The 26,365-nt window shown below is 37.9% G+C and overlaps 1 protein-coding gene across 2 annotated transcripts in view; it reads right to left on the bottom strand.

The window, feature by feature from the left end:
• The window catches only part of PIP4P2 (phosphatidylinositol-4,5-bisphosphate 4-phosphatase 2), a 76,246-nt gene that overhangs the window by 16,091 nt on the left and 33,790 nt on the right, over positions 1 to 26,365 (bottom strand). For both annotated transcript variants that reach the window (XM_055546700.1, XM_055546699.1), the window contains exons 2-5: positions 22,807 to 22,955; positions 15,065 to 15,171; positions 13,448 to 13,571; positions 2,271 to 2,323 (exon numbers count right to left, since the gene is read on the bottom strand). In XM_055546700.1, the coding sequence (XP_055402675.1) occupies positions 2,271 to 2,323; positions 13,448 to 13,571; positions 15,065 to 15,171; positions 22,807 to 22,955 (433 nt within the window). The remainder of the gene's footprint in view (positions 1 to 2,270; positions 2,324 to 13,447; positions 13,572 to 15,064; positions 15,172 to 22,806; positions 22,956 to 26,365) is intronic.

Raw genomic sequence — 26,365 nt, 5'->3', positions numbered from 1 at the left:
CTCTAAGAATGACATTTAAGCTGATTTATTTCAAGTGAATTTCTAGGCAAATTGTTCCTTAAGAAAGAGATACAAATTCTTCTTACACTAAAACACAGCCTTCTGTTAGAATATCTAAACATTCAATACTTCTTTCTTATTAGCAAAATATTGCCATTGTTCTAAAATAAACCAACCAAGCAAATCACTTGAGCAAAATCATTATCCTTTCTAACAGCTCCTCATTTATAAAATGAGGATAATAATTCCTGCTACCCAGGACCTGTAAAGATTACAAATAATATATGTACATACAAAGGAATGATCACCATGCTTAGTACACAATCTGCTAATCACGAGAAGTCTCTGTTTTTTATTTTCTAAAAGATTTTTTAAAATCCAATTTAATCCTTCTGGTGAGGATGCAATTTAATTGTCTTCATTTTTGGGAAAATATAGGTAACATACAGAAATATGGATTATTCACACACATATTCACACACTCATGTGTTTGGTATGTCCCTGAAGTATCCATTTTCTGTGCACTTATCTGAGGTTACCCACTTTGCTTCACCATGTGCAGACTTGTCTTAGATTCAGCTAACTTAAACATTAAGATGATTAATTTCACAAATAAATAAAAAAGGAAATATCTGTTCCTTTGAAGCTAGAAATATGCTGTAAAGTTATTCTCATAGGATTATATTTAGCTGGAATCATAGCAAGCGCAAATAAAAAGAGATATCTCATTACATATGTTCTACTTCTCAGACATTTTTAAATTCTTTCCTCCTATAAACCATTCTTAGAATTACTTTACTCTCAAAATAGATAGAGTATTTACTTCATTCAAAGGATCACAAAAATTTAACTATGAGTTCATATTTTTCATTTTAAATATTGAATTACCAAAACATTCCAGTTTAATTTCCTTTGCTTACTTTCCACACATGTAAGTGGAAAACAGTAATTTTTGAATTGAAATTTTATTATCAAAATAGATGTTATGCAGAAAACAGTTAATATAGCTGGCCTAAGGTTGCTATACTTAGACAAGCTGGCTGACTCCTGGGAACTTGGATTTCAAAATAGTTCTAACTATTCCCTTGCTGATGAGTGGTTTGCCATGCCTAAATTGCTTGTGCAAAGTAAACTATGGTTTATGTCAAATACCCGCTTTCCTTCTGGGAGTATGGAATTGTGGTATGTGCTATGCAACAGGTGCCTATGTGACCAGCTCCAATTATACCTTGGACATTGAGTCTACAATAAGCTTCTCTTGTCAAAAACATTTCACATACGTGTATGCTTAGGCGTGCCCGACTCTAAAAGACCTCATGGACTGTATGCAGCCCACTAGGCTCTTCTATCCATGGAATTTTCCAGGCAAGAACACTGGATGGGTTACCATTTCCTCCTCAGGGGATCTTCCTGACCCAGGGATACAACCCACATCTCCTGCATTGTAGGCTGATTCTTTACTGCTGAGCCAAGGGGGAAGCCCCCCAAAACATTTCACATGTTTTCTAACAGTTTACTGACAGAGGAATAAATCCTGTGTGACTCCACTGGGAGAGGACTCTTGAAAGCTTGCTCCTGGTTTCCTCCAGATTTTGCCTCATGTGCCTTTTTTCTTTCGCTGATTTTACTTTGCATGTGTTCACCATAAAGCTGTGAGTAAACTGTATACTAATTCCTACTAGTTCTCCTAAAATGTCAAAAACCCTTAGGGTTACTTGGGGACTCTCAACACAGATGGCATAAAATGATCAAAATATCTTCTACTTTTTCCCATTTTTATATTGCCTTTTGTTATTTTTTCCTAGGTACACCATTTAGGAACACAGAGAAATTGAACAGTTAAGAGAGATAAATAATTATAAAAACGTTGCCATCTAATGACCTAATTAACTCCCCGAAATCTGGCTTTCTCCTAGATTACAGCCCACTTTTAAAAATATAAATTTTAGATTATTTAAAACAAATTATAACCACTTAGAACATTTGAAAATCCTTACTAGGTTACAGTTAGTTTTTGTAATGTCCACCTCCTTAGAAATTGCTTTACCTTTAGAGAATAGGTTAAGTCCAATCATTTTAATTGCAAAATGGAATATATTAATCAGTTCAAAGATGTATTTTTTTTTTAGTTTTGAAAATCATAAACATGTTAATCATGCATACATTCTGAACTATATCTTAAAATCGAAATTGACTTTAGTGAAAATTATGAACTGTTTAAATTATTCTCAAATATTTCCCAGTAGTATTGCCAGTGGTACAGAACTTACATTTTTTTGCAGTGTGGGCATTTTGCCAGAGTGTTGAACCTCAATTCCATCCACTGTAAAATAAATGAGAAGAGAGGTTGAAAAGAAAAACAACTGAAAACTATCCAATCTGATAAGCTGTTTCTTTTAGTTCAAATGTTCTCAGGGATCACGACAGAAGCCATCAACCTTTTCATGTTTATATGAGCTTTCCCCCTCCAGCTCATCTCCCCCTCCCTTAAAATAAAGGTTACATTTCCCCTCCGAAACAGTTCCCAAGGTTTTCCCGGTTTTCTGATGCAATCTAGGTTTGCTTTACAATGAAAACTGAATGTCATGTCATAATTGGGGTCATTTTATTCAGCTTTATGTCTCAGTCCACTGCCAGAAAATAAAAACATATGTCATGTATCTCCAAAGTTGTTTCTTCTCTGAATATTAATGCCTAGCTTTTTAAAATACATGGATATTAAGACTCAATACTAAAATACAATTATTCTATTTATGAAGAAAATCCACAAGGTAAATAAATAAAACAAATAAGATACAAGTAGAACTAGTGGCCACCTGATGTGAAGAACTGACTCATTTGAAAAGACCCTGATGTTGGGAAGAGTGAAGGCAGGAGAAAAACGGGACGACAGAGGATGAGATGGTTGGATGGCATCACCGACTCGATGGACATGGGTTTGAGTAAACCCCGGGAGTTGGTGATGGACAGGGAGGCCTGGCGTGCTGCAGTCCATGGGGTCGCAGAGTCGTACATGACTGAGCGACTGAACTGAACTGAACTGATATACATATAGTTCTGAGTGATTTTCATTGTTGTATGGTAGAAAACAACACAGCATTGTAAAGAAATTATCCTCCAATTAAAAAATAATAAAAAAAGTAACTCTTCGCCACAAAAAAATGTATTTCCTCAGCCACTTTGCTTCTTTTAACAAAGAAAAACTTAAATTTCTTATTTATAAATAACATTTGCAAGTACAAGTTCAACAAGGGTTTCCCTTGTGGTTCATCTGGTAAAGAATCTGTCTGCAATGCTTTTGCCTCCCATCATTTGCTTTTCTATATATCTTCTTGTAAAGTGTACACTTCCTTTATAGAATTCCTTCAAGTACACAGTTTTATCATCAACATAACCTTTCTTTCATTAATATTAATTTTTGTTAATGATTCTGGGTCACTCCTTTTTTCTTCATAACTCTCAAGTTTTAGGTATAGTGGGGCTTCAATAAGTCATGCATATTCAAATGTTTTCCACACAATAGAAGATAATGTTCAGAAAATATCTGATACATGATTTTTTTCTTTTTAATTTTTTAATGATTAACTTTTAAAAAGACAAATCTGAGTTTGGACTTCTTCTTATTCATTTTAATTTCAAACTTTCTGAAAGTTATGTAACCTTGAAATAGTCTCTCTCAATCACAGTAGGAATATACAGACCCAAGGTAAACAAACTAGAAATGAAACTTTACATGAATGTTCACTCTTTTCACAATGATTATTTTTCAATATTTGAGAAAGCTAAACCAAGGCTACAGTTTTTTCAAGCACCATTAACTGTTTCTTTTGCTACTTATTTTGTAATGAATTTATTTCAAAGCTTATTATTAATAGTAAAAATGCTAAAATTAATGCACTAAACAGAGACTTACATAGATTTCTACAGAAATTGGCATAGAACATTAAGAAGTGAAGAATACAGAAATCTTACTAATTACTTTTCTGTATTTGTAATTAGTTATAAGATAGTTGTTGAACTTGTAGTGAAAGTGAAAGTCACTCAGTCATGTCCGACTCTTTGCAATTCCATGGACTATATAGTTCAAGAAATTCTCTAGGCCTGAATACTGGAGTGGGTAGCCTTTCCCTTCTCCAGGTGATTTTCCCAACCCAGGGATCGAACCCAGGTCTCCCGCATTGCAGGCGGATTATTTACCAGATGAGCCACAAGGGAAACCCTTGTTGAACTTGTAATGTCATTGCAAATTTTATTTATAAATAACAAATTTAAGTTTTTCTTTGTTAAAAGAAGCAAAGTGGCTGAGGAAGCAATTATGAAACCCCTTAAAGCTGAAAGCTGAAGCCGAAACTCCAATACTTTGGCCACCTGATCCAAAGAACTGACTCATTTGAAAAGACCCTGATGCTGGGAAAGATTAAAGATGGGAGGAGAAAGGGATAACAGAGGATAAGATGGTTGGATGGCATCATCAACTCGATGGACATGAGTTTGAGTAAACTCTGGGAATTGGTGATGGAAGGGAGGCCTGGTGTGCTGCAGTCCCTGGGGTCACAGTCACACATGACTGAGGGGCTGAACTGAACTCAAAATCCAAGTTTGAAGGCTAATACATTGGCAAAGAAATTCTAGAATTTTTAGATGACCAACCTACAGGAGATTATTTAGTCAGGTTTTATCATTTCAGCACAGATTATGCATGATGCTTTTGAACTGTGGTGTTGGAGAAGACTCTTGAGGGTCCCATGGACTGCAAGGAGATCCAACCAGTCCATTCTAAAGGAGATCAGTCCTGGGTGTTCTTTGGAAGGAATGATGCTAAAGCTGAAACTCCAGTACTTTGGCCACCTCATGCAAAGAGTTGACTCATTGGAAAAGACTCTGATGCTGGGAGGGACTGGGGGCAGGAGGAGAAGGGGACGACAGAGGATGAGATGGCTGGATGGCATCACCGACTTGATGGACATGGGTTTAGGTGAACTCCGGGAGTTGGTGATGGACTAGGAGGCCTGGCGTGCTGCAATTCATGGGGTTGCAAAGAGTCGGACATGACTGAGCGACTGAACTGAACAGAACTGAACTGATGCATGATAAATTTGATTACAACTGACAACTAAGACTCAGTTGTACAATTAGTAACATACAGGGAGCAACTTAGCATATCTGGTTTTGCTGTTATCTACAAGAATTCTTTTAAATGTAGCAAACTAAGACTAGAAAAACATGTATTATTAGAAATAACTTTGTCATAATCTATTTGAATGAATGCAAATAACCCGTCCTTTTGAAAGGATTTACCACTGTTCTCTTATCTAAAATGCAGCCTCTGCACTCTTAAAATTTTATTGCCAAAACTTGAAGTGTCAATAGAAAAAAATATCTAATTTTTCCTGTTTTTAATTGGATAAATTTGATAGGTAACATTGTGTAAATTTAAGGTGTACAGTCTACTACTTTGATACATTTATATATTGTAACATGGTTGTCACTGTAGTGACATTTATCACATTACATAATTATAATACAATATTACTGTCTATATTCATTATAAACTCCAGGAGACAGTGAAGGACAGGGAAGCCTGGTGTGCTGCACTCCATGGGGTTGCAGAGTTGGATACAACTGAGCCCCGAACTACAACAACAATATTCATTATGCTGTGCTTTATTTAGATCTCCATGACTTATTTACTAATTGTTACAAGTTTGTACCATGAGTCTTATCCCCCACCTCCCATGTTCTGATATCTTCTGGTACCTACCATTTTCCTGTTTTTACAGGTTCAATTTTTTTCCACTCTATAATTAAGGGATATCATGCAGTACTTCTCTTTCTGTCTGACTTACCTTGTTTAGCAAATGTGCTCAAGGTCCTCTGTGTTGTCATAAATGGCAGAATACCCTCATTCCTTGTAGGAGTAGTGTTAGTCGCTCAGTAGTATCTGACTCTTTGTGATCCCATGGACTACAGCCTGCCAGGCTCCTCTGTCCATGGGATTCTCCAGGCAAGGATACTGGAGTGGGTTGCCATTCCCTTCTCCAAATCATTTCCTGTGGCTGAAGAATATTCCATTGTGTATTTTTGTTTGCGCTCAGTCACTCAGTCATGTCCAACTCTCTGTGGCCCCAGGGACTGTAGCCCACCAGCCTCCTCTGTCCATGGAATTTTCCAGGCAAGAATACTGGGGAGGGTTTGCCATTTCCTACTCCAGGGGATCTTCCAGACCCAGGGATCGAACTCACATCTCTTGCATCTCCTGCACTGGCAGGCCAGTTCTTTACCACTAACGCCACCTGGGAAGCCCCACATCCTTTTTATCCATTCATCCATTGTGGGCATTTGCATTGTTTCCACATTTTGGCTATTATAAAAATTATTTTCTATCAGAAAGGTTAAAAGCAACTTCTCTAAAACCCAACTGTTTTTAGTAGAGGTCTTCCAATATTTGGCTTATTTCTAACCATTCTATAATATATAATAGATAACTTAGTTTCACCAAGGTATATTTTTAAATTGATCATAGGAGGCACATAAGAAAGTTATACTACTAAAAACTAGTCAGCTGATAGTACCCTACTAGATTTTATTTTCTAATGGGTATAACAGACAACTGGGGTCATTTGATCTCTGGGTTGGAAAGACCCCCTGGAGCAGGAAAAGGCAACCCATTCCAGTATTCTGGCCTGGATAACTCCATGGACAGAGGCGCCTGGGAGGCTTCAGTCCATGGGGTCACAAAGAGTCAGGCCAACTGAGCGACTGAGCGCACACACGTCATTACTTTAAAGTGTGTTCACTGTTGTTACTCTCTGCTGAGCAACCGAACTATAGAATCCTATGAACAAGTGAAGAAAATCGAAACTGTCTGAAGGTACTATATTGGTCCACTTCAGGGCAAAGTTTGAACAATCATCTATGATTCAGGCATGTATGATAGGTTGTGTTAGATTTTCTGGGAAATGCCAACCGTACCCAGCACGTGGACCTGCCTTCCATCAGTAACGGAAAACACCTACCCCACATAGATGCAATTAAACTCTCTGCTGTTTAATTATCTTAAGAAACCTCTTTATGTTCATGTAGAACCAGTCTGTAACACTTTTATTCTTCTGGAAAAATACTTTCTAAACAAAGTCCCCCAAAACATTAGTCTGGTTAGACAATCCCCTCAAAACTGTTTTGACATCTTAAAATGTTTACACATACTACATAAAGCTTCCTCTTGGATCTGAATATTATTTAATCATTTATAAGAAATTAAGTTTAATTAATTTAATTGTAATTATTATTTAATGGTTTAACATTAATATTTAATTATTATTATTTTAACACATTATATACTAAAAGTGCTAAAGAATACACCTATAAAAATTCTGCTTAATTTTTTTATCCTAGCAATTCCTTATAATCTTTTACTCACTTGGGGTAGGAAATAACTCTTTACTCACATAATACTTATTATTATCCTGTAAAATGAGCATTCTAATGAATATGCTTTGGAAAATACAAATTTAGCTTTTCTCAACACTATCCACGGTTTCAGACAGGCTGTTAAATGAATACTGTGAATAGTGTGAATTTCTAGTAAATATAATTTTAGCATTATGGCAGTGATATTATATTACATTGTATTATTTGTTATAAATGAAAAATATCATTGAGGACACAGTCCATTATAATTTTAACCCATGGGAATGATTTTGTCTTAGGTCTCAGTATTCCAGTAAAAGCTGTGAAGTTTTCAGAAAACATCACAAATATCTTGTAATAGATCATGTTTTCTTCTTTTTATTAACCATAGAAGGCTCAATGCTAAAATTCAGTCAAATTTTAACAACTGCACAGGACTGAATATTATGCATACTTATATTCTTATATATGACTTCATCATATTTCTGCCCTATTTTTCATCTTCTTGATTTTGCATGTTTTAATTTTCAAAGCTACTGGACTTTGTAACTTGTCTCAGTTGCTTATGGGCCTTGTAAACCAAGGCTGAAACAAGGTATGGAATAAGTAGATGAATTATCCTATTAGTTAAAAGTCTGAAGGACAAAGACTAATACGGAGAATCTAAGATTACTTGGATTGGCATAATAATAATGATGAGGTGATGTTCTCAAGTGAGAATGGAGGGTTTATTCTTTGTAACCCTCAGCATCCATCATTAGTCTGAAACTCTCAAAGGTAATAGCCACCCTAGAGGTATGTACTGTGTTCTCTTAATCACCAAAAACTTTGTTTTCTGGGAATTTTGAAATCATCTTTAAATACCATGGGTGTTAATACAAAACACCCTTTCCTGCCAAAGACATAAAATTTTAAAATCATAATTACTATGCTAATAAGATTCATGTGCTTGCACTGAATGTTAAGTAAGTTACAAGTTCATTTCTGGCTTACATAAAACTTAGTGATTTTCTTCCAAGGGGAAAATATTTAAACCCCAAATTTTTTACGCATAAATGTATAAAGTCATGTCACAAACATCTATTTAACCTCTTGACTTAGAGCATTCTCTAGAATTCTAGATGATTCCAAAAATTAAATATAAAGCTTTGTAACAGCTGTTTTTAATTTTATTTTTTTCCTCATTCCCTTATCTATCCTAATATCAGTTTGACCAATTCTCTCTCAAATTCTTTATGCTATTCATAACCACTGTCATCATTCTTCTGAATAATAAAGCCTAAATATCTTATGTTTCTTCAGACTTGCCCATATGCAATAAATTATACACATAACATTCACAAATACATTTTAATTCTAAATCTCTGTTTTAGCTTTCCATTACTCTTAGGATAATGTCACTTCAGCTAGCCTAGATGCTTCTATATATACACTAAGAACATTCTGTATTTCCCTGCTGCAGCCTAAATGCTGCTGGTGCTGCTGATGCTGCTAAGTTGCTTCAGTCGTGTCTGACTCTGTGAGACCCTATAGATGGAAGCCCACCAGGCTCCACCGTCCCTGGGATTCTCCAGACAAGAACACTGGAGTGGGTTGCCATGTCCTTATCCAAAGCATGAAAGTGAAAAGTGAAAGTGAAGTTGCTCAGTTGTGTCTGACTCCTAGCGACCCCATGGACTGCAGCCCACCAGGCTCCTCCGTCCATGGGATTTTCCAGCACATAATTCTTGTTTTAACTGTATTTCTCCTGCTATTATTGGAAAATCCCATGAGGGCAGGGACTGCACTTTCCTGTTTCCCAAGCATGTAACCCAGTGTCTGGTACACACTCAGTATTTATTTTTGAACAACTGAAGTCAGCTCACTTATAATGTGGTTTGCAAAGATGGGCTCGATAAAGGACAGAAATGGTAGGGACCTAACAGAAGCAGAAGATATTAAGAAGAGGTGGCAAGAATACACAGAAGAACTGTGCAAAAAAGATCTTCATGACCCAGATAATCACGATGGTGTGATCACTGACCTACAGCCAGACATCCTGGAACGTGAAGTCAAGTGGGCTTTAGAAAGCATCACTATGAACAGAGCTAGTGGAGGTGATGGAATTCCAGTTGAGCTATTCAAAATCTTGAAAGATGATGCTGTGAAAGTGCTGCACTCAATATGCCAGCAAATTTGGAAAACGCAGCAGTGGCCACAGGACTGGAAGATATCAGTTTTCATTCCAATCCCAAAGAAAGGCAATGCCAAAGAATGCTCAAACTACCACACAATTGCACTCATCTCACATGCTAGTAAAGTAATGCTCACAATTCTCCAAGCCAGGCTTCAGCAATATGTGAACCGTGAACTTCCTGATGTTCAAGCTGGTTATAGAAAAGGCAGAGGAACCAGAGATCAAATTGCCAACATCCGCTGGATCATGGAAAAAGCAAGAGTTCCAGAAAAACATCTATTTCTGCTTTATTGACTATGCCAAAGCCTTTGACTGTGTGGATCACAATAAACTGTGGGAAATTCTGAAAGAGATGGGAATACCAGACCACCTGATCTGCCTCTTGAGAAATCTGTATGCAGGTCAGGAAGCAACAGTTAGAACTGGACATGGAACAAAAGACTGGTTCCAAATAGGAAAAGGAGTACATCAAGGCTGTATATTGTCACCCTGCTTATTTAACTTACATGCAGAGTACATCATGAGAATCACTGGACTGGAAGAAACACAAGCTGGAATCAAGATTTCTGGGAGAAATATCAATAATCTCAGATACGCAGATGACACCATCCTTATGGCAGAAAGTGAAGAGGAACTAAAAAGCCTCTTGATGAAAGTGAAAGTGGAGAGTCAAAAAGTTGGCTTAAAGCTCAACATTCAGAAAACGAAGATCATGGCATCCAGTCCCATCACTTCATGGGAAATGGATGGGGAAACAGTGGAAACAGTGTCAGACTTTCTTTTTTTAGGCTCCAAAATCACTGCAGATGGTGACTGCAGCCATGAAATTAAAAGACGCTTACTTCTTGGAAGGAAAGTTACAACCAACCTAGATAGCATATTCAAAAGCAGAGACCTTACTTTGCCAACAAAGGTCCGTCTAGTCAAGGCTATGGTTTTTCCTGTGGTCAGGTATGGATGTGAGAGTTGGACTGTGAAGAAGGCTGAGCGCCGAAGAATTGATGCTTTTGAACTGTGGTGTTGGAGAAGACTCTTGAGAGTCCCTTGGACTGCAAGGAGATCCAACCAGTCCATTCTGAAGGAGATCAGCCCTGGGATTTCTTTGGAAGGAATGATGCTGAAGCTGAAACTCCAGTACTTTGGCCACCTCATGCGAAGAGTTGACTCATTGGAAAAGACTCTGATGCTGGGAGGGATTGGGGGCAGGAGGAGAAGGAGACGACAGAGGATGAGATGGCTGGATAGCATCACTGACTCGATGGATGTGAGTCTGGGTGAACTCCCAGAGTTGGTGATGGACAGGGAGGCCTGGCATGCTGCAATTCATGGGGTTGCAAAGAGTCAGACACGACTGAGCGACTGAACTGAACTGATAAGGATTATCCATGTCAAGGATTTGGATAATCCAAGGAAGAACTATGGATGGAGGTTTGGGACACTGTATAGGAGGTGGTGATCAAAACCATCCCCAAGAGAAAGAAATGCAAAAAAGCAAAATGGCTGTCTGAGGAGGCCTTATAAGTAGCTGAGAAAAGAAGAGAAGCAAAAGCAAAGGAGAAAGGGAAAGATATACCCATTTGAATGCAGAGTTCCAAAGTATAGCAAGGAGAGATAAGAAAGCCTTCCTCAGGGATCAGTGCAAAGAAATAGAGGAAAACAATAGAATGGGAAACACTAGAGATCTCTTCAAGAAAATTAGAGATACCAAGGGAACATTTCATGCAAAGATGGGCTCGATAAAGGACAGAAATGGTATGGACCTAACAGAAGCAGAGATATTTAGAAAAGGTGGCAAGAATACACAGAAGAACTGTACAAAAAAGATCTTCACGACCCAGATAATCACGATGATGTGATCATTCACCTAGAGCCAGACATCCTGGAATGTGAAGTCAAGTGGGCCTTAGGAAGCATCACTATGAACAAAGCTAGAGGAGGTGATAGAATTCCAGTTGAGTTATTTCAAATCCTAAAAGATGATGCTGTGAAAGTGCTGCACTCAATACGCCAGCAAATTTGGAAAACGCAGCAGTGGCCACAGGACTGGAAGATATCAGTTTTCATTCCAATCCCAAAGAAAGGCAATGCCAAAGAATGCTCAAACTACTGCACAATTGCACTCATCTCACACGCTAGTAAAGTCATGCTCAAAATTCTGCAAGCCAGGCTTCAACAGTACATGTACCAAGAAATTCCAGATGTTCAAGCTGGAATTAGAAAACGCAGAGGAACCAGAGATCAAATTGCCAACATCTACTGGGTCATAGAAAAAGCAAAAGAATTCCAGAAAAACATCTACTTCTGTTTCATTGACTACACTAAAGTCTTTAACTGTGTGGATCACAACAAACTGTGCAAAATTATTAAAGAGATGGGAATACCAGAGCATCTTACCTGCCTCCTATGAAACCTGAATGCAAGGCAAGAAGCAATAGTTAGAATCAGACATGGAACAACGGACTGGTTTAAAATGGGGAAAGAAATACATCAAGGCTGTATATTGTCACTCTGCTTATTTAACTTATATGCAGAGTACATCATGAGAAATGCTGGGCTGGATGAAGCATAAGCTGGAATCAAGATTTCTGGGAGAAACATCAGTAACCTCATATATGCAGATGATACCACCCTTATGGCAGAAAGTGAAGAGGAACTAAAGAGCCTCTTGATGAAGGTGAAAGAGGAGAGTGAAAAAGCTGGCTTAAAACTCAACATTCAAAAAAAGATCATGGCATTTGGTCCCGTCACTTCATGGCAAATAGATTTGGAAACAATGGAAACAGGACAGACTTTATTTGCTTAGGCTCCAAAATTACTGAAGATGGTAAGTGCAGCCATGAAATTAAAAGACACTTGCTCCTTGGAAGAAAAGCTATAAGAAACTTTAATAGCATATTAAAAAGCAGAGACATTACTTTACCAATAAAGGTCCGTATAGTCAAAGCTATGGTTATTCCAGTAGTCATGTACGGAGGTGAGAGTTGGATCATAAAGAAGGCTGAGTTCTGAAGAATTGATGCTTTGGAACTGTGGTGTTGGAGAAGACTCTTGAGAGTCCCTTGGACTGCAAGGAGATCCAACCAGTCAATCCTAAAGGAAATCAGTGCTGAATACTCATTGGAGGGACTGATGCTGAAGCTGAAACTCCAATACTTTGGCCACCCAATGTGAAGAACTGACTCATTTGAAAAGACCCTGATTCTGGGAAAGATTGAAGGCAGGAGGAGAAGGGGATGACAGAGGATGAGATGGTTAGATGGCATCACTGACTCAATGTACATGAGTTTGAGAAAGCTCTGGTTGTTGGTGATGGACAGGGAAGCCTGGCATGCTGCAGTCCATGGGGTTGCAAATAGTTGGACTCAGAGACTGAACTGAAATGAACTGAGTTTATTCCCTTAACTCCAAGTTTCATATTTAAAAATCAGAAAAATTTTGATAAATTGTAATAAGAATATTTCTTGAATCTAGAATCAAGCAAGGCCATTGCATGAGGCTGTACGTTTTGTGCTCTACTAAGGAGGTGAGGGTAGGAGGTAGATTCAATTGCTCACTAAACCAAGATACCCAAGTTGCTCTGCCTAGAGGACAAGGTGCTTGTTTATTATTAGCCTATCCAGAGAGCCCTTTTTGCAAATGAATGAGTCAGAGGATGCACCTTATATGTAATTTACAAATAATGCAGTATATTACTAACTGCAGTTCTGATTAACTATCTTTCTTTAAAAAAAGGGTTTATTTTAATCCTTTGGTCAATTTGCACTTGGACCAAACTATAAGACTACAAGCAGTGGTCAAATCTGTGTGATCATGACCTACATTGAACAGATTGATGTCTCTGACAGATGTCTTGTTACATACCAGGAATGTGTTTCCACAGTGCCCACACACGACCCTTGTACCTTCTGGTTGCACGGGCAACGCAGGTTGAGCGGGCTGCTCTTCAGAAATAAGCATTACTGGGCCAAGGTTAATTATGCGTCTACTGTGGAAAGAGAAAGGGAAAACCTCATTATCCCACAAATGGAGAGAGGGCAAAACCTATAATATAGGGCCCAAACATGTGATACAGCATTGAAAATAAGATACTCTTGCTTTATAAATTAAGTGAATTAAGTTTCAGCTTTTAGGGCCAAAATCATAGAAAATAGCAATAGTCAATATTTTAAAAGTAACAAAATAAAATGGAATTGGACCTAATCAAATCACCTTAGTGAGTGAATATAGTGAAGTCACTCAGTTGAGTCCGAGTCTTTGCGACTCCATGGACTGTAGCCTACCAGGCTCCTCCCTCCATGGGATTCTTCAGGCAAGAGTACTGGAGTGGGTTGCCATTTTCTTCTCCAGGGGATCTTCCCGACCCAGGGATCGAACCTGGGTCTCCCACATTGCAGGCAGACACTTTAACCTCTGAACCACCAGGGAAGCCCTTAGGAACCATTTAACTGCTCCATATAATTTCAAATCTTATCATTCCTCATCTTACCTTATCTTATCCTATCTAGGAAGACAACTTGAGTTTGATAAAAGACTAAAGAAGTTAAAATATTCTAAATTAACATTTATATGTGTGCCATGAAGATACCAAAGTGCTGAGTCAAACCAAATTTTTCTGGGTAGGCCAGTACTCCTTAGTATGTATTTAATAAGAGTTGGACAGAAAAGAAAATGGTAGGCTCCTTTCCTTTCTGTTTTCCCAGTTACCATTAGATAGGGTTTCAACTGACTAACATTAAAAATGACAGAAATCACAGGGAAAAAATACAGTTAAGGTTTTGATATACTCCTGTTTGGGCACTCCATATGGCATTTGGCAGGGGCAAATAACTATAGAATTTATTTAAGTAGATTATACTTAGCAAGGACTTCCCTGGTGACTCAGATGGTAAAGCATCTGCCTACAATGCGGGAGACCTGGGTTCAATCCCTGGGTTGGGAAGATCTCCTGGAGAAGGAAATGGCAACCCACTCCAGTATCATTGCCTGGAAAATCCCATGGACAGAGGAGCCTGGTGGGCTACAGTCCATGGGGTAGCAAAGAGTCGGACACGACTGAGCAACTTCACTCACTCACTCACTCATACTTAGCAAAGACTAGTGTATTAACATGTGGCAAAGTGCACAATGACTACTAAAACACTTCCAAATTAAGATGAAATATGTCAAATGTTCAAAGATAAACTAATCAGTTATTTTTAGGTAAATATAATGAGTCACTGATTTATTACAGTGCATTAAATACTTATATAACATCAAGATAACTTGAATTGTTCATTCAAGAATATTGGTTTATGAATACTTGTAACCATTAATTTCAAACTAAGCAGTATCACTCCTTTAACAAAGAAAAAATATTGAAGGTCTTATAATTACCTTGAAGATAAAGACTGTTTAGAACAAACCCTGCCACATAATGAATCTTTAATAAGGACTTGTCAAATGAACAAATGAATGAATAGATGAATCTTTATGTCTTACCAATTGGGTCTTGGACATCCTATTCGCCGTGATGTGTCCTTACAAATGAGGAGACAATTACAAGGGCATCTAACGTATTTCTTCCCTGTTGGGGGATTTTTGATTGGCTAGATAAGAGAAGAAAATACAAACAAAGCGAATTAACTGAAGTACAGATTGCCAAAGCTTGCTTGTGTATAAAGAGGAAATGAATCCTAAAAATCTTAAGCTTTTTGGTGCTACCAAAAGTGCTAGCACATAGTGCTACCAAAGTATAAATTAAGGAAAATTACATCATAAATGATTGATTTTATTGAAATATAGTTGATTCGCAACATTGTGTTAACTTCCACTGTACAGCAAAGTGACTTGGTCATACACATACATATTCTTTTTCATATTCTCTTCCATCATGGTTTGTTGATGAATGTTTCATATTCTCTTCCATCATGGTTTGTTGATGAATGTTTCATATTCTCTTCCATCATGGTTTGTTGATGGAATGTTTCATATTCTATTCCATCATGGTTTGCTGACAGAGTAGTGAATGTAGTCCCTTGTGCTATACAGTAGTGCCTTGTGTACCCATCATACATATCAGCGGTCCCCATCCTTTTTGGTACCAGGTGCTCGTTTTGTGGAAGACAATTTTTCCATAGACTGGGGGGAGGGTGCAGTGCCGGATGTTTCGGGTGTATTACATTTATTATCCTGTTGCTGATCTGACAAGAGGTGGAATTCAGGCAATAACATGAGCGATGGGGAGCAGCTGCAAATATAGAGGGAGCTTTGCTCACCCTGCCGCACTCGCCTCCTGCAGCGTGGCCCAGTTCCTGACAGGCCACAGACCAGCACCAGTCCGTGGCCCGGGGGCTGGGGACGCTGGGGACCCCTGCTAGATCTAAGAGTTCGCATCTGCTAGTCCCAACCTCCCAGTCCTTCCCTTCCAACCCCCTGCCCTTTGACAAGCGCAAGTCTGTCCTCCATGTCTGTGAGTCTGTTTCTGCTTTGTAGGTAGTTTCATTTGTATCATGTCTCAGACTCGCCACATGTAAATGGCATCAGATGGTGTTTGCCTTTGTCTTTCTGACTTACTTCCCTTAGTATGGTAATCTCTAGGTCTAGACATATGTATATCTCACCTCTTCTGTATCCATCCGTCCATCAGTGGACATTTAGACTGTTTCCATGTCTTGGCTATAGTAAACAGTGCTGCTATTCTACCTTTCCAGTTTAGATATATGACTAGATATATGCCCAAGAGTAGAACTGCTTGATCATATGGCAACTCTGATTTTAGTTTTTTTGATGAACCTCCCACACTCTTTTCCATAGTGGCTGCACTGGTTTCCATTCCCACTAACAGTGCATGCTGCTGCTGCTAAGTCACTTCAGTCGTGTCCGACTCTGTGCGACCCCATAGACGGCAGCCCACCAGGTTCCGACATCCCTGGGATTATCCAGGCAAGAACACCGGAGTGGGTTGCCATTACCTTCTCCAATGCATGAAAGTGAAAAGTGAAAATGAAATTGCTCAGTCGTGTCTGACTCTTTGCAACCCCATGGACTGCAGCCTACCAGGCTCCTCTGTCCATGGGATTTTCCAGGCAAGAGTACTGGAGTGGGTGGCCATTGCCTTCTCCAAACAGTGCATGAGGGTCCCTTTTTCTCCACACCCTCTCCAGCAATTATTATTTGTAGTCTTTTTAATAATGGCCATTCTGACAGGTGTGAAGTGGTACCAAATTGTAGTTTTGATGTGTATTTCTCTAATAATTAGCAATGAATCATAAGTGATTTTAAACAGCTCAAGTATTTGGAAACACTCTATAAAATTTGGGGGACTGCAGAGATTGAATTATGAAGGGCATGTTTCAAAATTAGTTTGTATTGGCCTGGAATTGTTTTCCATTTGAAGTTCACAAGACAGGATCATCTATCTGCCTGGCCAAGGGTTTTTGCACATGTCCGAGGAAAGCAAGCTCAAGAAGAATAGTAGGGAAAGAGGAGCTTATCACAAATTTGAAACTTATTATAGCTCTTAATGCAAGTATTTCTTCACAGTAAATTTAAAAGCTAGACTAAGTAACACTAAAGAAAACACTCCTTTCATTAGAAGGATGTAAGCTTGTTAAAGTAAATAAGCTATGGTGCAGAGAGAGGAACAGAACACCACTCCTGTGGCATACTTCCCAAAGATGTATAAGCTGAATCTAATCATGAGAGAGCACCAGACAAACCCTAACAAGGAACATTCTACAGAATATCTTACCTGTACTCTTCAAAATTTTCAAGGCAATAGAAGACAAAGACTAAATTTCAGATTAAGGAAGATTAAAGAAACATGATAACCAAATGCAACATATAATTTCTATATATTTTTATAATTTTAATAATATTAAATATATTTATACTTATATTTATATATTATATAACATATTAAATGTATTTAAATTTTAAAAATATTTTTTAATTGACTTCTGGATCTGATTTTCTTTTTTCACTGAAACAATTGGGCAAACATGAATTAACTCAGGACACTCCCAGTGGTCCAACGGCTAAGACTCTGCACAGAGCTGGGATTTGATAACTGGCCAGGGAGCTAGATCCCATGTGCACAACTAAAGGTCCTGTGTGCTACAACTAAGACCCAGCACAGCCAAATAAATAAATAAAAATAAATATTTAAAAAATCATGAATTAAGTCAAAAGATTAGATAACAGTACTATATCAATGTTAATTTCTGATTTTATAATTTACTATAATTATATACGTGAATGCTCTTTTTATTTTTTTAAGGATATTCACATTAAAATATTTAGGGCTTGAAGTGCACCATGTCCACAATTACCTTAAAAGGTTCTTTAAAAATTATTTATTTATTTGGAGACAGAAAGCTACTTTGTAAAATATCAATATTTACAGAATGTGGGTAAAGAGCCTACCCTATGGGAATTCTCCATACTATGTACTATTATTTTTCTAGCTTTCTATAAGTCTACAACATGTATTTTTTTTAAGATTTAAAAATTTTAAGTAAATAACCTTGGTAGAAATATGTATAAGTCAGCAATAAGTCAACTGTAATTTATTAAACTATATTATAATAGAATCTGACAATATAAAATATCCAGAATATATTGCTATAGAATATAAAGTATCAAGAACCAGAAGTTGCATTAATTTCTCTAAATTCATATTTACCACTAAGTAAACATGTTGACAGAGCTTCCCTGGTGGCTCAGACAGTAAACAATCTCCCTGCAATGCAGGAGATTCGGGTTCTATCCTGGATTGAACCAGGGGTTCTCCATGGGTTGGGAAGATCCCCTGGAGAAGGCAATGGCAGCCCACTCCAGTATTCTTGCCTAGAGAATTCCATGGACAGAGGAGCCTGGTGGGACATGACTGAGCAACTGACTGACTGACAATGGAATGTTACCCAGCCATAAAAAGAATAAATAATGCCATATGCAGCCACATGGATGGCCCTAGACATTATCATACTAAGTGAAATGTCAGGCAAAAAAAAAAAAGGCTCATATCATACATTATTGTTTGTACATGGAGTCTGAAAAAAATGATACAAATGAAGTTATATGCAAAATATAAATAGACCCATAGACGTAGAAAACAAACTGATGGTCATCAAAGTGGAAAAGGTGGAGGAATGAAGGATAAATTAGGAGTTTTGGATTAAATATACACACATACCATATATAAAACAGATAACCAATAAGTACCAACTGTATAGCACAGAGAATACACTCAATATTTTATAATAACCTATAAAGTAAATGAAGATGAAAATTTGTGTATATATATATATATATATATATATATATATATGAGAATCACTTTGCTATACACTTCAAACTGTCTCAGCTGGTAAAGAATGCCCCTGCAATGCAGGAGACCCTGGTTTGATACCTGGGTCAGGAAGATCCACTGGAGAAGGGATAGGCTCCCGACTCCAGTATTTTTGGGCTTCTCTGGTGGCTCAGCTGGTAAAGAGTCCGCCTGCCATTAGGGAGACCTGGGTTTGACCCCTAGGTTTGTAAGATCCCCTGGAGAAGGGAAAGGCTACCCACTCCAGTATTGTGGCCTGGAGAATTCCATGGACTGTACAGTCCATGGGGTCGCAAAGAGTCGGACACAACTGAGAGACTTTCAGTTTCACTTTCAAACTAATACAACATTGTAAATCATACTTCAGTAAAAAAAAAAATTGCAAGGTAAAGTAACAAGTTCTGATGTAGAAACTGCAGCAAGCTATTCAGAAGATCTGCTGCTAAGTCACTTCAGTCATGTCCGACTGTGCGACCCCATAGATGGCAGCCCACCAGGCTCCCGTCCCTGGGATTCTCCAGGCAAGAACACTGGAGTGGGTTGCCATTTCCTTCTCCAATGCATGAAAGTGAAAAGTGAAAGTGAAGTCGCTAAGTCATGTCCGACTCTTCGCGACCCCATGGACTGCAGCGCACCAGGTTCCTCCATCCATGGGATTTTCCAGGCAAGAGTACTGGAGTGGGTTGCCATTGCCTTCTCCATCAGAAGATCTAGCTAAGCTAATTAATGAAAGTGGCTACACTAAGCAACATAGTTTCAACATATTTTCTACTTCCCTATATAGTAAAAACATGTCATCTAGGATCTTCACTTTCACTTTTCACTTTCATGCATTGGAGAAGGAAATGGCAACCCACTCCAGTGTTCTTGCCTGGAGAATCCCAGGGACGGGGAAGCCTGATGGGCTGCCGTCTGTGGGGTCGCACAGAGTCGGACACGACTGAAGCGACTTAGCAGCAGAAGCAGCAGCAGGATCTTCATAGACAAAAAGGAGAAAATAGTGCCTGATTTCAAATCTTCAAAGGACAGGCTGACTCTCTTGTTAGGGGCTAATGCAGCTGGTGACTAAGTCGAAACCAATGGTCATTTACCGTTCTGAAAATCCCAGGGCCCTTAAAGAATTATGCTAAAACCGCACTGCCACTAGAACAAAGTCTGGACGACAGCACATCTATTTACAGAATGGTTTATTGAACATTTTAAGTCCACTGTTGAAACCTACAGCTGAAAAAAAAATTCCTTTCAAAATACTACCTCCTATTGATAATGCACCTGGTCACCCAAGAGCTCTTATGGAGATGTACAATAAAATTAAGTTGTTTTTCATGCTTGCTAACACAACATCCATTCTGCAGTCCATGGATCAAGAAGCAATTTCGACTTTCAAGCTTCATATTTTAAGAAATAGATTTTATAAGGCTACAGCTGCCAGAGATAGTGATTCCCCTGATAGATGTGTCACTGTGGATTTAACCAACAGTCTAAATCTGGTTCTCTGAAGTGATGAGTTCATATAGGATCAATAAAATTTGGCTATAATAAGCTACTTCTGGACATAAAGAAAACTGGGCTGGAATTTTTATATGATTGGTTGTTGTTCAGTCACTCAGATATGTCTGACTGACTGTGACCACTTGGACTGCAGCACGCCAGGCTTCCCTGTCTTTTACTATCTCCCAGAGTTTGCTCAAATTCACGTCCATCAAGTCAATGATGCCATCCAACCATCTCCTCCTCTGTCATCCCCTTCTCCTCCTACCTTCAATCTTTCCCAGCATCAGGGTCTTTCCCAGTGAGTCAGCTCTTAGCATCAGGTGGCCAAAGTATTGGAGTTTAGGCTTTAGCATCAGTCCTTCCAATGAAAATTCAGAGCTGATTTCCTTTAGGATTGACTGGTTTGATCCCCTTGCTGTCCAAGGGACTCTCAAGAGTCTTCTCCAGCACCACAGTTCAAAAGCACCAATTCTTTGTTGCTCAGACTTCTTTATGGTCCAACTCTCACCTCCTTACATGGATACTGGAAAAACCATAGCTTTGACTAGAGGGACCTTTGTAGGCAAAGTGATGTGTCTGCTTTTTAAAATATGCTGTCTAGGTTTCTCATAGTTTTTCTTCCAAGGAGCAAGTGTCTTAATTTCATGGCTGCAGTCACCATCTGATGTCACTTTGGAGCCCAAGAAAATCAAGTCTGTCACTGTTTCCATTTCCCCCCATCTATTTGCCATGAAGTGATGGGACCAGATGCCATGATCTTAGTTTTTTGAATGGTGAGTTTTAAGCCATCTTTCTCACACTCCCCTTTCATTTTCATCAAGAGGTTCTTTAATTCCTCTTTGCTTTCTCCCATTAAGATGGTAAAGGATCTGCCCGCAATGCAGGTAGACCTGGGTTTGATCCTTGGGTTGGGAAGATCCCCTGGAGAAGGGAATAGCAGCCCACTCCCAATATTCTTGCCTGGAGTATTTTGTGGACAGAAGAGCCTGGTGGGCTATAGTCCTTCAGGTGGCAAAGAGCTGGACACGACTGAGCAACTAACACTTTACATGATTACTACCCCTAATAAAGAAACGTAAATAATTGTGAATATGCTAGAGAAAATGAATTATGTTTAATTAGATTGTCTTGTATGGAATTAGTAGTATTACAAGGGAGGAAAATAAGGTGGAAAAAGAGAACCCAACACTTTAAGGAATGCTCTCAGGCTTCCCAGGTAGCACTAGTGATAAAGAACCTGCCTGCCAATACAGGAGAGGTAAGAGATGGGGGTTCAAACCCTGGGTTGGGGAGAAACCCTGGAGCAGGGCATGGCAACCCACTCCAGTACTCGTGCCTGGAGAATCCCATGGACAGAGGAGCCTGGCAGGCAACAGTCCAGAGGCTCCTCTGGAAAGAGTGAAGCACAAATGAAGTGACTTAGCATGTACGTACATTTAAGTGTTCAACTGAAAAAGAAAATAGCTAGTTTAGTAGGTATGATTTATTTATAAAATAAAGTTCCCTAAATGATATCCCTTATAAAAATGAAATATATTGCTTCATGACTGAAGGTTTTATCTTATGACTTTTCCATAAAACATATAAAGTCCCCCATATTCATCTTTTATGGTTCTTAGAGACACAATAATCATTGATTGACTTTTTAAAGACTTTTTCTAAGGAGAAAAAAATGCAAATGCCAAAAATAAAATTATTAATTAATTTCAAATTTTGAGATTGAAAATTTAAAACTAAAGCCTAACCATGAAAGCAGAAATATATTTAATTTAACCAGTATACACTTGACCAGTTTATTACTTAAAATCTTAAAAATCTTACTTAAAATTTAGTTGCTCTTCCCAAAGTTCAGGAAAAAAAATGCCCTTCAATTTTTAAAAATATTTCACTAAATTTAATATGAAAAATGGAATAATATACAAGATGTTAATAAGCACTTCAACACAAATGTCAGTAACAAACTCACAAAGTCCCAGAAAAACTATATATCCTACAGGTGTAAACAAGTTTAAATAATTTTCCACATAAGAAGTACAAAGTCCACATTTATAGGGAACTTCAGTATATTTCATTTCCGTAAAAACCAGAATAGATTCAGTTGCGATGTGGATAACACTGAAGATAATTATAAACGATTGTTCACATTCAGCCTCATTTTTGAAAATAAAGAGCCAAATGGCATTACACTTAAATAATTCCTCATGAAATTTTCATAATGGAGTTAGCTTTAAACACTGGAGGCATCCTTGTATGATAAAAGAGAAACAGCCAGAGAGAAGACAGAAACGTGAAAAAAAAAAAAAAAGGCCATTTCTGGATCCAGCCCACATCTACTTTTAAATAACATTATTGACACACTTTTTTAGGGAGAAGGTTTTAAATAATAATTTGGGCTTTATTAACGAAAATCCCCACTTACCGTAGCTTCATTGCAAACTGTGCACTTAACCACATGCTGGTGAAGCTTGCCATCCAAATTGATGAGAGACTGGCACACACGGCAGTTTATGACTGGGATTCCGCTGGCATCTGGGCTGACAATGGCTGTATATGGAGGCGGGAGTTCCGCTGAAAAGACAGTAGCCACCGAATCAGAGTCTCAGAGCTATTACGACTGATTTGAGCATATGAGCAATAGAAGTAAAGCAGGAAACTATTAATACATATCTCCGGTTCTTTATGTTTTTAAAGCTGGCCAACATTATATAGTTTCAGAACAGAAACACACATAGAACTATATCGTAAAGTAGAATAATTCCTAACTCCTAAAATCCAAATCACACTTACCTGGGTTCACATCTTTTATTAGCCTATTCTCAAACCATCCACTCCATTCCCATGTGCAAATGCCTAGAGTTTATAATAGGAAAGTGATGATTTATGTCTAAAGTAAAAAATCTTACACTAATGATCTGACTCCTATGAAACAGAAATAGTCAATGAGGACAGAGTTTCTAAATCACTTATATATATGCATAAATTGTGTAGTTGCTGAGCTCTGTTTATACTAGAACCAGTGTAATAACTGCTGAGTATGACAAGAAGAGCTAAAAATGAACTTAGGAAAACTAAACTTATCAACAAGGAACATGTTCTAATTTAATGGAACTACGCTAGTTTCAGACGAAAACAAGAATGAAGTAAATTCAACAATTTTTGCCTCAAACTTTCACCTAACATTAAAATTCTAGGTAATGCTTCAAAGTATTTATGGGTAAAAATATGTTACCTGGGATTTAGTAGAAATGCTGCAAGAAAAAAGTGGTTTAGTAGATGAAATAAAAGCAGCAAAATGATGATATTTATGAATATAAAGACACAGAAGATATTTTGTTCTTACTATTTTGTGTGTGTTTGAAAATTCCCAGAATACAAAGATACACAAGCACACACACACAAACATACACGCACACACACAGACACACTGTTTTCTGAGAGTCCTTAAGTTGACTGATTGGGTGATTGGGTAGAGGGTAGAAGCCCAACTTCAGAATTGTGTTCCTCAACCAGAAGTATTATTTGTTACAAAAGTCAGAGGAAAGGAAATTAAATATACTATACCAGGATGGAATTTCTAAAGGGGACTTGCCTAACCTCACTGTGTGGCTATCTTAACTGCAGGCATAGGAGGCCCTTTCAAGGCAAGGTCTTGTCACAGGCCATCTAGAAAAGGCTACACCTCAATACATGATCGAATCCCCGGTAAAGAGAACTGATATGTTCAGAGGCTTCTGTGACACTATAAAATACAATCACTGTAGCTAATCATGAAAGGAGATATTTTTGAAATAGAGATTTTTCTATCCACTGGATTAGATTCTGAACTCTGTGATACTTTGAGCTGATAGAACTGAGTTAGAGAACAGCACATTATGGTATGTTCAAAATACTACATATTACCACCTGGCATGCTTGGGGTACATCATGGAGATATTTTTAGACTTAAAAAGGATTAGCAACAAGTGATATTCATTCAAATATTCATAATAAGCCAAATTTCTGCAGCAGCCAAGGCTCTGAAAGAGGCCACATTGGAAATGATAATATGCACACATCTCTGGGAGGCTTATACCAGAATTCTGCCAAACACTGAACTTAAAAAGAAGCTATAGGTATCTAAATTATAAAAATAGTTTTAAATCCTTGGAAGAATTTAAGGCTGATACACAGTGACCTGTAATGTATTAATGAAGAAGAAAAAAATGGGTTAAAGGATCAATGTGTTAGCAGTACATTTGAGCCCTTGCAATTTGCAGATTACTTTATCAGAACTCAATAAAGAAAGCATTGTCCTGGCAAATAGAATACACACCTTACTAGAAATTCAAGACACACTGCCTGGTATGCAACAATAAATATTGTTTTAATAATATTAGCAATACCATTATTAATAAAAGCTTCTTCTTTTGCCTTGAGGATGAGGGGGAAAGGCCACATATGAAAGCCACAAATAAGGATGGTAAAATCCATCCATTTCAACAGGCAAGTTTTGCTCAATGGAATCTCCTAAAGATTTCAATGGTTGATCTTCTGAAGCATTTGAAGTCTATCAGAACCAACAAAATCCTGTGAACTTTTCCTTTAAGATTTGCACTACATAATTTTTACCCTGTAAAAAAAGAAAAACTTTCAATGACAAAAATATGCTCAAACCTTCTGGAGGTTTGGGAAATTGAAGGAGTGTGTAAAGAATGAGTGAGGATGAGAAGTCTAATGAGACTTATGGGAGAGACTAAAGCCTCCACGAGGCCAGGGCCATATCTGACTTGCTCAGGTCAGATTCAGTGCTTGTCATAGTGCCTGGTCTATGGCAGATGCTCACTACACATTTATGGAATGAATGGTGGGTGAATAAGTGAATCATTGAAATTTAATGGACTCATCTATTTCTCTTGGGAAAGTGACACTAAATACATTACCACCACTCTCCTTAAAGAGGAGCTGGGATCCTAGCACCAGAGCACAGCTTGACTGTGAAAAAGGCTTTCTCCTATATGTAGACTAACCTCTCCAAAACATGCAGAGACAGGGAGGGGATTAGGAGACACTGGCCTGGTCCACCAGATAAGTACAATCAATCCAAGAGATCAATAGAATGACAGATACATTTCAGCCTAATTGCTCCACTAAACAGAACTTTCAGGCCTACCGATTCAATTTTCTGTCCATTATTTCAGCCCTAAACTGATTTAGAGATATATCTTGTACTTTTATCTTAAGGAAACCTTCACCTACAACTACAACTCCTCTTGAAAAGGACTTGTAATTCTAGAAATTTGTGTCACAGTCTGTAAAACTGCAGTAATCAGCAACTTAGATTGTTCATTTTATTTCCTTTCACTTTAAAGCAGCCAACAAATCACCACTATTATATCTATTTTAAATGTCTGCCCTGGATAAAAAGTCCATGGCAATTTCAGAATGTGGGATCGTTGGATATTAAGAGACACAAAAGTTCTTCATTTTGGAAGAGTCTTACTTGTTATTTAAACAATGATCATTTTTTCTATGGAGGTTGTCTACGTGAAAAATCTTTTTCCTCCATATGAACAGTATTTATTAGAGCAGTAGTCTTCAAACCTGAAACCACCCCCTACAAAGTTCCAGAATTATACAATGTTAGAAATTTATGCAATCTTAGTCTAATACATAGCCTAATTTATTAATTTTATGGAAGATAAAACTGAAGCCCTAAAATTCTACCTTTTGGATAGACTTTTATACAGCACTTCAGCAAAACCAAGAGCTGACTCTTGCCTAGAGGTCTCTCCATGATGAAAGCTACCTCTCTTAATGAATAATGATTTAACATATGGAAAAGACGTAAGGACTAGTTAAAGGGGATTTGGGGATAAGAAAGAATACTCAGGGAAAATGAAGATTAGAATATGATATGAATAAACAATTAGTTCATGATAAAAATTTCATAGAAAAACAGATTCGATAAAACAATATAGACCACAAGGCACACAAAATGG

This window comes from Bubalus kerabau, chromosome 14 (assembly GCF_029407905.1).
Source record: "Bubalus kerabau isolate K-KA32 ecotype Philippines breed swamp buffalo chromosome 14, PCC_UOA_SB_1v2, whole genome shotgun sequence".
Lineage (NCBI taxonomy): Eukaryota > Metazoa > Chordata > Mammalia > Artiodactyla > Bovidae > Bubalus > Bubalus kerabau.
This window is presented reverse-complemented; position numbering and strand designations above follow the sequence as displayed.